General features: G+C 45.4%; 1 protein-coding gene across 4 annotated transcripts in view; it reads right to left on the reverse strand.

Annotated features, from left to right (window-relative positions):
* SLC24A1 (solute carrier family 24 member 1) overlaps positions 1–14581 on the reverse strand; it is a 77126-nt gene extending 62545 nt beyond the window's left edge. For 2 of the 4 annotated variants that reach the window (XM_077263294.1, XM_077263292.1), the window contains exons 1-3: positions 13421–14581; positions 10577–10639; positions 3142–3250 (exon numbers count right to left, since the gene is read on the reverse strand). In XM_077263294.1, the coding sequence (XP_077119409.1) occupies positions 3142–3250; positions 10577–10639; positions 13421–14398 (1150 nt within the window). In that variant the 5' untranslated portion in view covers positions 14399–14581. The remainder of the gene's footprint in view (positions 1–3141; positions 3251–10576; positions 10640–13420) is intronic. The other 2 variants (XM_077263295.1, XM_077263293.1) reach the window with 1 other exon arrangement.
* Positions 14582–14784: the final 203 nt, after the last annotated feature.

The following is a 14784-nucleotide window of genomic DNA, read 5'->3' on the forward strand; positions in this document are numbered from 1 at the left end:
ATCCGGGATAACCGCAGCCTCAAAAGGATTGTTAAGAAAAGGTATTCTAATTTACTGAGATAATGACTTTTGGGTTTTCATTGGCTATAAGCCATAATCATCAACATTAACAGAAATAAACACTTGAAATACATCACTCTGCTTGTAATGACTCTATATATGAGTTTCACTTTTTGTATTGAAGAACAGAAATAAATTAACTTTTTGATTATATTATAATTTTGTGAGAAGCACCTGTACATATACTGCATACAGTATATGCTACAATACCACAGTATTGCAGTATATAGTAAAAATCACTGTCATGTGAACACCAGCCACAGGCTGGTCTTCACATGAGTGCCTTAAGCAAGCCCTCAGCTGTCATGGCAATTCATTGGCAACACACAGGGCCGGCGTTTGGCACAGGCAGACCAGGCAGACGCCTGGGGCCCCCACCTAGAAAGGGGGCCCCCTACCTCTGCAGCCCCTATATGAAGTGCCCAGAGGGTGTACAGCAGTGGCGTCTCTCCCAAACCCCCCTTGAGACCCCCTCAGTGCAGTGATTTACTCATGTGGTCCCGGAGCTCTGTGCTGTAGGATCAGGTTTCACAGTCACATACAGCAGCCATCAGCATCGGCTCTGACCAGTCACTGAATCACTGCTTGTAATCTGACAGGGCAACCTCCTGTCACTACTGTCTGGATGACACAAGACAGGAATATTGTCTGCTGAATCAGGGCATTTATTATATAGAAATAAATGAATTCCCACGTTAAACAATAAGGGTAAACCATACACATATAGTACAGGTGTGCATAGGAATCAGTGTTTTTGGTGCATTTTTTTTGCAGCCAAAGCCTGCTCTCTTGGCAGTAAAAACACTGCTTTCAAAGCACCCATTTTTTAGAGTATGTGCAGAGGATCCGGAAATGGCCGCCCTTGGATGCAGCGGACATGTGCTGCATCCAAAGTGCTGCCATCTTTTGAGAACAGATGATTCCGCGTGTGTTCATTGATCTGTGCGGAATCCCTGCGTCCTATACATTGCAGGGGTGAGATTTCTCTTGTGGAGACTCGCGTCTACGCCATATAAATTGAGATGCTGCAGCCTGGACAGACGCGCCCCATGTCCGTCTCCGCAGGTGAGGTGCGGGTGTCAGTGCACGCATAGTAGAGATGGAATTTCTTGAAATCCCATCCACTATACTGTAACATCTGGCTGCTGCGGGTTGGACGCTGCACAAGTACACAGCAGCCGACCTGCAGCGTTTACTGACTGTGTGCACACACCCTTAGAGCTTTTACTGTTTGTTTTTTATAGTATGCATTTTGTCTACAGTACATGTTTAATAAAGTTAGTGTTATTCACGCAGCGAAAAACAGTGTTGCAACATTTGCAGCATTTTTTAAACTTTTTCAATGCTTTCTACGGGTGAAAAAAATTGCTGAAAGAAGTGACATGCTGCAGATTTAAAAAAGGCTGCAGTTGTGAAATTCAGTCAGCAGAAAATAAAAGGGTGTGCAGGAGTTTTTGCTTGTGCTGTAAAATGCTGTAAACTTCTTATTTGCAGAAGAAAGAGCTGCAAAAATTCTGCATATGAACATGGCGAAAAGCTGCTTTTCAAAGTGCCAGCAAAACATAGGAGATTTCCGAAATCTCCTGCAGGCGCTTGTTTGTTTTCTGACTGGATTTCAGAACTGTAGCGCTTTTTAAGTCCCCTCAGTTTTACCTGCAGATTTACCACAGATTTATCGTGGAATTACCGCGGTTTTTGTGCGGTTTTCAACAGCGTTTTTACACCTGCGGATTCCTATTATGGAGCAGGTGTAAAATGCTGCGGAATCCGCACAAAGAATTGACATGCTGCAGAAAATACAACGCAGTGTTTCCGAACGGTATTTTCCGCAGCATGTGTACTGCAGATTTTGTTTTCCATACGTTTACATGGTACTGTACAACGCATGGAAAACTGCTGCAGATCCACAGCAAAATCCCCAACGTGTTCACATAGCCTGAGAAACACATCACCACTTCTGTATTTCTCACCCTCCTGGTTTTGGCTTACGTATGCCGATTTGAAATACTGACCAAACATCCTCACTCCAAAAAAAAAGCTGAAAAAAGTGTGAAGAACACCACAAAACAAGCTGAAAAACAGATGTTTTGAACGCAACATTTTTACTGCTAATAGAAAAGGTTTTGGCTACTGAAAAAAATGCTGCATGTGAACATAGTCTTAGTCTGAAACGCTGTCTATCTGTGGTGTTACATAGGACTGCAGGTGACATCTACTACATTATCTGTTCTCAGAGAGTTAGCACTGTTTTATCTGAAGAGTTAAAAAAAAATTAAGAGGGGGTTGGGGGCAACTCTTTGTCTTGGGCCCCCAATTTTTTCTGACCCTAGCAATGCCCCTGCGTACAGCTAATAGTGGCAGACCTGTTGGCCGATATAAGGCCCCTAAATATGGGGGCCACAGTGCAATGTTATCATTTGGGGCCCCCACTTTAAATTTTTGCCTAGGGCCCCACTTTGTCTAAAACCGGCCCTGGCAACACGTGATTGCATTGCAGGGAGACAAATGGGTGTATGGAACTATACCCCTCAACACCAATTTGCACACTTTAAATGCCAATGTCAGAGACTGACAGTGACATCTAAGTAATTAAAAGAATAAAGCAAAGCTCGGCTCCACTCACTGCAGTTGTTAACTGAAAAACACAGCAAATATCTGCTGGGTATGGTGCAGACTCCGCTCCTGAGACTGCCAAAGGGCAGAAAACGCAGAAATTAAATGTGTGCATAATATGTCACACAAAATATGCCCACTTGGAAGAAAGCTCCCAAGTTTTTGAACAGAAACTGTATCCAATATGTAAATGCAGGGGATGAAACCAGGGTAAAGGAAGATCAGCAGGGAAAAAAAGCAAAACTATAAGCAAAGCAGATTGAGAAAATGACTATGGTTTATGATACTCAGTCGAAATAACTTAGCGTTGGTGGAATCACATTCACACAAGACCAAAACTTACAATCACAGGAAACAAAAAGTCATGATTTGATTGAAGCTCAATGACCAGTAGTGTCATGTCACGATAATCCTTATAGTGAGTCCATCAGATCTATCACTCATAATGTTCATTGAGAGTTGTCTTACCTTCCCCCAGGGGGTCCAGGGTATGGATCATAAGTTGAAATATGGTGCTACGAATGGTGCTGTTATGTAGAGAGGCCGAACTCCCGCCTCTGGTAAGGTAAGGCTTCAGCTGGACAGAAGAGGAACAAGTATTATTATATATTATGTCTTATATTTATAGTAAAGGAGCAATCCAGTCATAGGCAGCTGTTACCTATCCATTCCCTTATAAAACTGTATATTTAACAAGTTGGTCCGGAAAACTAATTATTTTCTGTGATGCTGGTTGCAGGAAGTCAGACTATATATGCTCTATATACAGGGACACATTGGAAAGCCATAATATATCATTATGATTGCCAGTGATCAATATTTACAGCCCATAATTCGGATATGAAGACATCAGCTGCATTCACTATAAACCCTAAAATGATAATTATGATAATTACAGTCAAAATAATCTGTATACTGTACGTTTCTTCAACTTTAAAGAATTCCCGGACACCTGATTTTTTTTCTATGGACAAGGGAAAAAAGTTGGCAACCCTGGTATCAGAGAATGGGTCAGAAACCAGCAATAGATACCCAACTTCATTTCCCTTCATTTTAAAAAAGTTACAAAAAGTTTGTGGTAGGGATGTTGTGAAGAGAGCAGATGAGGAGAACTGGGGAAGGAGGGATCTGATGGCTAGGAGACAATTGGATAGCCGGGGAAGACAATGTTGGGTTCACACTATAGAATTTTAACAGAACCCTTGACAGAGCTATAGAGTGCAATAACACAAACGGAGTGTAAATGGACTCTGTGCTTTTGTTTTCCAACAGTGTCAGTTTCTTTAGACAGGGACAGAAATGTAGAAAACATTCCTGTGCCCAACTAAAAAGGCATACACCATCGTAAAAAGCATGAACAGCGTCCATTTGTGTCACTGTACTTTATAGCAACATTGGGGTTATGCTTAAATCTCATTTTCTTGGAATTCAGACAGAACCCCAAATTACACTGCATTAATACAGTGTGAACAGTAGAGACTTCCCATCTAGAGATGCGTCGAAAGAGTGATCTGACACTTAGTATGGTTGATGATAAGAGCTCTCATAGCTGGAAAATTGGTGGTCTGGCACACAGAAGAGCTCCAACAGTAATGGACCTGGTAAATATATGATTTGGTACATCAAGGAACTGGTGAGGAGGCCTTACAGCTAGAAAACACACAAAGAGACATACAGTAGAAGATAAATAGTATCTCCAAAGCTTGAAAGCTGTGAAATAATTGGCTGAGCAAGTAGAAGAGCCGAAGAAGAGAGCCTCTGGTGTTGTAGATGAAGGGAATGAGTAATCTGGCACTAAAAACAGCTAGAAAAATATGGTGTCTGTTACATGGGAGCACTGAGAAGGACAGCTCCAACACTTACAGACCTGGGAATAAGTGGTCTGGCACATTGAAGAGATGGCGAGTATTGCCCTCACAGGTGAAGATCTAGTGAATGACTTCTGCGACATAGAAGAGCTGGTAGGAAGGGCTACTACAGCTAGAGAGTAGTCCTCTTTCACATTGACAGCTGGAAATTAAATAGGCAAATAGAAAAGCTGGAGAGGAGGGTCTCCACAGCTCTATGCATAGGAATGAGTGGTCTGCCACACAGGACAGCTAGGGACGAATGGTGTCTGCCACACAGGACAGCTAGGGAACAATGGTGTCTGCCACACAGGACAGCTAGGGACGAATGGTGTCTGCCACACAGGACAGCTAAGGAACAATGGTGTCTGCCACACAGGACAGCTAGGGAAGAATGGTGTCTGCCACACAGGACATCTAGGGAAGAATGGTGTAAGCCACACAGGACAGCTAGGGAACAATGTTGTCTGACACTCAGGACAGCGAGGGAAGAATGGTGTCTGCCACACAGAACAGCTAGGGAAGAATGGTGTCTGCCACACAGGACAGCTAGGGAAGAATGATGTCTGCCACACAGGACAGCGAGGGAAGAATGGTGTCTGCCCCACAGGACAGCTAGGGAAGAATGGTGTCTGCCACACAGGACAGCTAGGGAACAATGGTGTCTGCCACACAGGACAGCAAGGGAAGAATGGTGTCTGCCACACAGGACAGCTAGGGAACAATGGTGTCTGCCACACAGGACAGCTAGGGAAGAATGGTGCCAGCCATACCGGACAGCTAGGGAAAAATGGTGTTTGCCACACAGGACATCTAGGGAAGAATGGTGTCTGCCCCACAGGACAGCTAGGGAACAATGGTGTCTGCCACACAGGACAGCGAGGGAACAATGGTGTCTGCCACACAGGACATCTAGGGAAGAATGGTGTCTGCCCCACAGGACAGCTAGGGAACAATGGTGTCTGCCACACAGGACAGCTAGGGAACAATGGTGTCTGCCACACAGGACATCTAGGGAAGAATGGTGTCTGCCCCACAGGACAGCTAGGGAACAATGGTGTCTGCCACACAGGACAGCTAGGGAACAATGGTGTCTGCCCCACAGGACAGCTAGGGAACAATGGTGTCCGCCACACAGGACAGCTAGGGAAGAATGGTGTCTGCCACACAGGACAGCTAGGGAAGAATGGTGTCTGCCACACAGGACAGCTAGGGAACAATGGTGTCTGCCACACAGGACATCTAGGGAACAATGGTGTCTGCCACACAGGACAGCTAGGGAACAATGTTGTCTGCCACACAGGACAGCTAGGGAACAATGGTGTAAGCCACACTGGACAGCTAGGGAACAATGTTGTCTGCCACTCAGGACAGCGAGGGAAGAATGGTGTCTGCCACACAGGACAGCTAGGGAAGAATGGTGTCTGCCACACAGGACAGCTAGGGAAGAATGATGTCTGCCACACAGGACAGCTAGGGAACAATGGTGTCTGCCACACAGGACAGCTAAGGAATAATGGTGTCTGCCACACAGGACAGCTAGGGAACAATGGTGTCTGCCACACAGGACATCTAGGGAAGAATGGTGTAAGCCACACCGGACAGCTAGGGAACAATGTTGTCTGCCACTCAGGACAGCGAGGGAAGAATGGTGTCTGCCACACAGGACAGCTAGGGAAGAATGGTGTCTGCCACACAGGACAGCTAGGGAAGAATGGTGCCAGCCATACCGGACAGCTAGGGAACAATGTTGTCTGCCACTCAGGACAGCGAGGGAAGAATGGTGTCTGCCACGCAGGACATCTAGGGAAGAATGGTGTCTGCCCCACAGGACAGCTAGGGAAGAATGGTGTCTGCCACACAGGACAGCTAGGGAACAATGGTGTCTGCCACACATGACATCTAGGGAAGAATGGTGTCTGCCCCACAGGACAGCTAGGGAACAATGGTGTCTGCCACACAGGACAGCTAGGGAACAATGGTGTCTGCCACACAGGACAGCTAGGGAACAATGGTGTCTGCCCCACAGGACAGCTAGGGAACAATGGTGTCTGCCACACAGGACAGCTAGGGAACAATGGTGTCTGCCACACAGGACATCTAGGGAAGAATGGTGTCTGCCACACAGGACATCTAGGGAAGAATGGTGTCTGCCCCCACAGGACAGCTAGTGAAGAATGGTGTCTGCCACACAGGACAGCTAGGGAACAATGGTGTCTGCCACACAGGACAGCTAGGGAACAATGGTGTCTGCCACACAGGACAGCTAGGGAACAATGGTGTCTGCCACACAGGACAGCTAGGGAACAATGGTGTCTGCCACACAGGACAGCTAGGGAACAATGGTGTCTGCCACACAGCACAGCGAGGGAACAATGGTGTCTGCCACACAGGACAGCTAGGGAACAATGGTGTCTGCCACACAGGACAGCTAGGGAACAATGGTGTCTGCCACACAGCACAGCTAGGGAACAATGGGGTCTGCCACACAGGACAGCGATGGAAGAATGGTGTCTGCCACACAGGACAGCTAGGGAACAATGGGGTCTGCCACACAGGACAGCTAGTGAAGAATGGTGTCTGCCACACAGGACAGCTAGGGAACAATGGTGCCTGCCACACAGGACAGCTAGTGAAGAATGATGTCTGCCACACAGGACAGCTAGGGAACAATGGTGCCTGCCACACAGGACAGCTAGTGAAGAATGATGTCTGCCACACAGGACAGCTAGGGAACAATGGTGTCTGCCACACAGGACAGCTAGGGAAGAATGGTGTCTGCCACACAGGACAGCTAGGGAAGAATGGTATCTGCCACACAGGACAGCTAGGGAACAATGTTGTCTGCCACTCAGGACAGCGAGGGAAGAATGGTGTCTGCCACACAGGACATCTAGGGAACAGTGGTGTCAACCACACCGGACAGCTAGGGAACAATGGTGTCTGCCACACAGGACAGCTAGGAAAGAATGGTGTCTGCCACGCAGGACAGCTAGGGAAGAATGGTATCTGCCACACAGGACAGCTAGGGAACAATGTTGTCTGCCACTCAGGACAGCGAGGGAAGAATGGTGTCTGCCACACAGGACAGCTAGGGAACAATGGTGTCTGCCACACAGGACAGCTAGGGAGCATTCGTGTCTGCCACACCGGACAGCTAGGGAATAATGGTGTCTGCCACACAGGACAGCTAGGGAGCAATCGTGTCTGCCACACTGGACAGCTATGGAAGAATGTTATCTGCCACACAGGACAGCTATGGAAGAATGGTGTCTGCCACACAGGACAGCTAGGGAAGAATGGTGTCTGCCACACAGAACAGCTAGGGACGAATAGTGTCTACCACACAGGACAGCTAGGGAACAATGGTGTCTGCCACACAGGACAGCTAGGGAAGAATGGTGTCTGCCACACAGGACAGCTAGGGAACAATGGTGTCTGCCACACAGGACAGCTAGGGAAGAATGGTATCTGCCACGCAGGACAGCTAGGGAAGAATGGTGTCTGCCACACAGACAGCTAGGGAAGAATGGTATCTGCCACACAGGACAGCTAGGGAACAATGGTGTCTGCCACACAGGACAACTAGGGAAGAATGGTATCTGCCACGCAGGACAGCTAGGGAAGAATGGTGTCTGCCACACAGACAGCTAGGGAAGAATGGTGTCTGCCACACAGGACAGCTAGGGAAGAATGGTATCTGCCACGCAGGACAGCTAGGGAAGAATGGTGTAAGCCACACCGGACAGCTAGGAAACAATGTTGTCTGCCACTCAGGACAGCGAGGGAAGAATGGTGTCTGCCACACAGGACAGCTAGGGAAGAATGGTATCTGCCACGCAGGACAGCTAGGGAAGAATGGTGTCTGCCACGCAGGACAGCTAGGGAACAATGTTATCTGCCACGCAGGACAGCTAGGGAACAATGTTATCTGCCACTCAGGACAGCTAGGGAACAATGTTGTCTGCCACGCAGGACAGCTAGGGAAGAATGGTGTCTGCCACACAGGACATCTAGGGAACAATGGTGTCAACCACACCGGACAGCTAGGGAGCAATCGTGTCTGCCACACAGGACAGCTAGGGAAGAATGGTGTCTGCCACACCGGACAGCTATGGAAGAATAATGTCTGCCGCACAGGACAGCTGGGGAACAATGGTGTCTGCCGCACAGGACAGCTAGGGAAGAATGGTGTCTGCCACACAGGACAGCCAGGGAGCAATCGTGTCTGCCACACAGGACAGCTAGGGAAGAATGGTGTCTGCCACACAGGACAGCTAGGGAAGAATGGTGTATGCCACACAGGACAGCTAGGGAACAATGGTGTCTGCCACACAGGACAGCTAGGGAACAATGGTGTCTGCCACACAGGACAGCTAGGGAAGAATGGTGTCTGCCACTCAGGACAGTGAGGGAAGAATGGTGTCTGCCACACAGGACATCTAGGGAACAATGGTGTCAACCACACCGGACAGCTAGGGAGCAATCGTGTCTGCCACACAGGACAGCTAGGGAAGAATGGTGTCTGCCACACCGGACAGCTATGGAAGAATAATGTCTGCCGCACAGGACAGCTGGGGAACAATGGTGTCTGCCGCACAGGACAGCTAGGGAAGAATGGTGTCTGCCACACAGGACAGCCAGGGAGCAATCGTGTCTGCCACACAGGACAGCTAGGGAAGAATGGTGTCTGCCACACAGGACAGCTAGGGAAGAATGGTGTCTGCCACACAGGACAGCTAGGGAACAATGGTGTCTGCCACACAGGACAGCTAGGGAACAATGGTGTCTGCCACACAGGACAGCTAGGGAAGAATGGTGTCTGCCACTCAGGACAGTGAGGGAAGAATGGTGTCTGCCACACAGGACATCTAGGGAACAATGGTGTCAACCACACCGGACAGCTAGGGAGCAATCGTGTCTGCCACACAGGACAGCTAGGGAAGAATGGTGTCTGCCACACCGGACAGCTATGGAAGAATAATGTCTGCCGCACAGGACAGCTGGGGAACAATGGTGTCTGCCGCACAGGACAGCTAGGGAAGAATGGTGTCTGCCACACAGGACAGCCAGGGAGCAATCGTGTCTGCCACACAGGACAGCTAGGGAAGAATGGTGTCTGCCACACAGGACAGCTAGGGAAGAATGGTGTCTGCCACACAGGACAGCTAGGGAACAATGGTGTCTGCCACACAGGACAGCTAGGGAACAATGGTGTCTGCCACACAGGACAGCTAGGGAAGAATGGTGTCTGCCACACAGGACAGCTAGGGAACAATGGTGTCTGCCACACAGGACAGCTAGGGAAGAATGGTGTCTGGCACACAGGACAGCTAGGGAACAATGGTGTCTGCCACACAGGACAGCTAGGGAAGAATGGTGTCTGCCACTCAGGACAGTGAGGGAAGAATGGTGTCTGCCACACAGGACAGTGAGGGAAGAATGGTGTCTGCCACACAGGACAGTGAGGGAAGAATGGTGTCTGCCACACAGGACAGCTGATGAATGATTGGCTCAAATAAACTTGAGAAGGATTGGGCTGGTGATATTAAAGGTGAAATCAGTCAGGGAGGAAAGCTCCTGCAATTGCTCTAATCCTTAGAGATTTGTTATTGCTGCACCAGGGGTTAGAGGTTGAATAAATACACCTCTTAATTCGTGTATACATAAAAGAAGATTATTTATTATTTATTATATATGATGTTTAGTCTGTAAATAATGTAATTATTTATTACTACCATAATGGGTTCTGGGGTCATCTATTGACCACATACTTGTTTTCCAGAATTCAACAACAAAAAGTACGGTAATATCATTAAGACATTTTCTCACATTTTCTGACATTTATCCATCAATGCCATATACAAAATTAAAGTTTTATCAAACAACACTTGATGCAGAACTCTAACTTGTGGACAGTCATAAGTAAGTATGCATATAAAACATGCACATTACCTATGTTTTTTATTTGCAAAACTATGACATTCCACTTTACACACAGGTAATAGGGTAAATTGGATTAGATCACTCTGTATTAAGCTCCTTGTATCACCTACCTTTAATCTGTTGCTGTCTTCTTGTGGCTTTGGCTCATCCCCTGCAAGTGACCCATTGCCCTTCTGTACATAGACATGAAAAGTAATGATGTATCACCATCAGTCAGGACATTAACACCCATTTGCAACAACAAGGTTAACCCTACTGCATTAAGTGCCTTTTAGTAAAGTGGAAATATGTGGAATTATTTCCATTTTTATTTTAATTCTTGGACATTTTGTTTGTTGCTGGTTGTCAAAATTAAAGGGGTAGTCCGAAGGCAAAGCCATTTTCATTCTAAATCCCTATTTATTGCCATAATCTAAACTATTTTCTAATATACTTGCATTGAAAATTCCCTGTTCTTCTCTAACTACATTATCTGTTATTCTATTTTTCTTTCTCCAACTTTCTTTGTGGATGACTCTTTGTTTGAGAATCCTAGCCCATGCTGGGAAACTTGAATGAAGCTTTATCAGGGGGCAGAGGCAGCAGTCATTTCCGCAGTCTCTGCCCCCTCCCTGAAATGAAACATCATCAGTGACGCTCCTTTCTGGGGCTGGGCTAGTCTCCGTGCTCTATGGACAAATGCAGCGCACTTTGTGTTGCTGGCTCAGATCAGCAATAACAAGCCGGCAACAGAGCAGTGTTATAATACCTGGATGGAATGCAGAGAACAGTGATGTCACTTGTGGGTGCAGCGCTGGTCTCCTGCACTCCGAGTATCGGACATTGCTCTGTTGTCGATTAGTTGCTGCTCATGTGAGCCGTAAACAGAGAGTGCGCTGTCAATGTGCACATTGTGCAGGGACTAGCCCATCCCCTGAAAGGAGCGTCAATGATGACGCTTTGTTTTGGGTAGGGGTTAGAGTCTGTGGTAGAGACAGCAGCCTCTGCCCCCTGATCACACTTCATTTTAGTATCCCAGCATTCACTAGGATTCTGAAATGTAACATCATAAAAAAAATAGAATAGCAGTTAGTGTAGTTAGGGAAGGACACAGAATTTTTAATTAAAATATATTAGAAAATAGTTTAGATTATGGCATAAGAAAGATAGGGATTTAGGAGGAAAGTGACCTTGCCTTCGGACCCCCCATTAACATAACTAGATTAGTATGAAGGGTATGGCATTGGGACATATCATGTATCGAGCATTGAGACCAGCCTATCCATCTCACACAATCACTCTCTTGGCATAGAAGCCTATTATGTAGATTATGTAGTATCATAAACTTAGCGGCCAGCTACCTGTCAGGTGGAAATCACTTAATAAATGAGCTTATTTTGGAAATAGGTAAAGGGCAGAGCGATCAGGATTTGCATTTTCCCAGTACAATACATCAATCATTACCAGCTATATAACACTCTGATATACACAGTAGAATACGCATTGACTGCAGCTATGATGTATTTCAAGAGAACCCGTCATGAGGGTAAAAGTGTCCAGTTTTTTCTGTTATTTTATTCCCGCTGTTCACCTGAGTATTTCATTTTTTATCTTTTTTTATCTGCCATATGGTAGCAGAGATATAGGCCTTATAATTTAGTAATAACATTTATGATCTTTACTAAAGGGGTGTGGCTCAAATTGTAATTATGCAAAGCAGCCTAAAACACAGAAAGACCATAAAAACTATCACTAAATAAAAAGTCCCACATCTCTGCAGGAGTAAAAAAAACATGGAATAATCAGAGGAGAGGCATGAATAAAATAAGAGTATAAGAGTAAAAACTAGTAACTTTTAACCTGGTAACAAATCCTCTCTGAATTTAACTTGTCAGCTAAGGTTTCATTATTACACTAATCGCATTATATTACAATGCCTGAAAATAATTTTTTAAGATTTGCCCCTGGAGATCGTCAGTTTTACTAAGAAGGAGAAAGTGAAGTTATATTTTCACCATGTGCTGCCCTCCAATAGTCATCTGGGAGGAGCTTAAGTGCTGATTAGTCATTATTGTGATCACACCCACTATTTCTTGATTTATGTCCCTCTTGGCACATCTAGCATTGAATTCACATGCCACGCAGGACAGCAATAAAAGAAGTGTGATTGTGATTATGGCCAAGATTACCAAAAGTGTGCATATAACTGAGATTTTCTACTCTCAAATAACTATTGGACACTAGGACAAGCACCTGTCAAGTAAAAATATAATTATAGGTATTTAGAAGAAATAATTCAGCACAACCAAACATTAGAGATGACCAAAAAGCTTGACACTTCCCAGGTCCGATGTCTACTTTGGTACTCCATGGCAGGCAGGCCAGAGCAGTGGAACTTGTTGGCCAGCACTGGATTATCAGCATGCTAGGAGTCTCTTCTGATTACTAGGCCGCTGAAAAGTCATGACGTGAGTCATGGTGGAATGCCGAGATGTCTCATTTAGTGATGACAAAAGCCGCCGATGGACGATATCATTGCCTTGGTCTGCCTGCCATAGAGTACCCAATTGTGTAATGGACGGACCTACTGTAGGTAGTGCGAATCTTTATCAAATACCATAACATATAGGGGTCTTGTAGGATGCAAAGCACATGATGTCTTAACAAAGTCAGAATCTTATGAATTTATGTACAAGTTTTTGACGATATGGATAAATCAGTTGATTTTATTCCTCTCTTATGTCATTGTAAGCTACGCAAATCATAAAAACAACACAATGAATGTAACCTAATGGGTAAATGCAAGACATCATAGGGGATGTACAATAATCAGAAACATCATATTTATTTTTATGAAAAAGGTCCACAGTTCATATATGACTTCTATTGCTAATTCCTTGTGATTTAAAGTTCGCATGATACTAGATGATGCCAGGAAGCTTGCTCAGGTAACACGATGATTGATATCTACATACCTTAGATGTATCTTCCAGTGCCATTACTTTCACCAGCCTCTTTCTTTTGGACAGATGTGTCTTCACCCATGTTTCAAACACAACATTACATTTCATGAAGCAGACATAAAACCCATAGGCACTGAGAAGCAGCATGCTCTCCCACCACGATATAAAATTATCAAGGAAGAAGATAATCAGCATGACCAAATCAAGTACGTAGAATGAGACATCTCTGAAGAGAGGCCACCATGTAAGGTTGAGTATCTCCCTGGAGAAGAGGGCGCAAGTACCAATCACAAACAAGATATTAAAGACTGCCGATCCCACAATTGTTCCAATGCCAACATTGCTGTGAGAAATAAACACGCCAATCAAGGAGGTGAAAAGTTCTGGTGCTGATCCACCAGCAGCCATAAATGTGGCACCAGCTACATCTTCAGAGATCTGAAGCTTGTCTGTGATCACCCCCAAAGCTGGGACAAAAAACTCATCGCAAACAATGGCCAAGGCCACAAATACATACATCATGCCAAAGATATGAAGTGCTACCCAACCCTGCCTGCGCTGCTCAATGTTGAAGAGGTCCTCTGGATATTCTCCTTTGGCATGAGGCAAAGGGTGTTTTGTGGGTTTGCTGGTGCTGGTTGAAGCGGTGGTTGTAGATTTTGGTTTATTGATTGGCGTTATAGGATCTGGGTCGACAAATATGCAGTGTCGGGTTTTGGTCCTTCCAGTTACATTTTCTGTGTGCGCAATTGAGGTAGAGGTGGTAGTGGTGGGCGATGTCAGGTTTAATACTTCCCTTATAGATACTTTTATAGTCATGTCACTTTTTGCATCCTTCGGAAAGCGAGGTTCTTCCAGGTTAGTCTCTATCCGAGGTTCTGAATCCATTAGTTGATTTACTGATAGTTGGTACAAGGAGCAAAGGAACATCGCACAGACGATAAATAAAATACGATTGAGCTGAAGCCTTTTTCTCCGCTGTAGATGCATTGTGATGATATCAGATTGGATAAAAGACCAGGGCCAGAAAACTTTATGCCAGAAAGTCTACTCCAGTCAATAATTTATATTCTATGGAGATTTTACTGACAGAACTCTGGACTTGTTCTCCATCATTGGATTGCTTGCATTGAGTATCAGCTAAATTTGGAAGCTTCTGCAGCACATCACATAGAACCCTAAGAATGAAAAAATATACGAGAAAGACGAATTATTATCAATACTAAAATATACAGAATATACAGTACATGGTTCTACAGCAAAGACTTCTCCAAAATGATTACATGGAGAAAGCATGTAGCAATAAGAATTCTGCAAATTCACAACACCTGGTAATGTGCTTTCCCAAAATAAATGTAAACATGCCCTTTTATTTT

Source organism: Ranitomeya variabilis, chromosome 5 (genome assembly GCF_051348905.1).
Source record: "Ranitomeya variabilis isolate aRanVar5 chromosome 5, aRanVar5.hap1, whole genome shotgun sequence".
NCBI lineage: Eukaryota > Metazoa > Chordata > Amphibia > Anura > Dendrobatidae > Ranitomeya > Ranitomeya variabilis.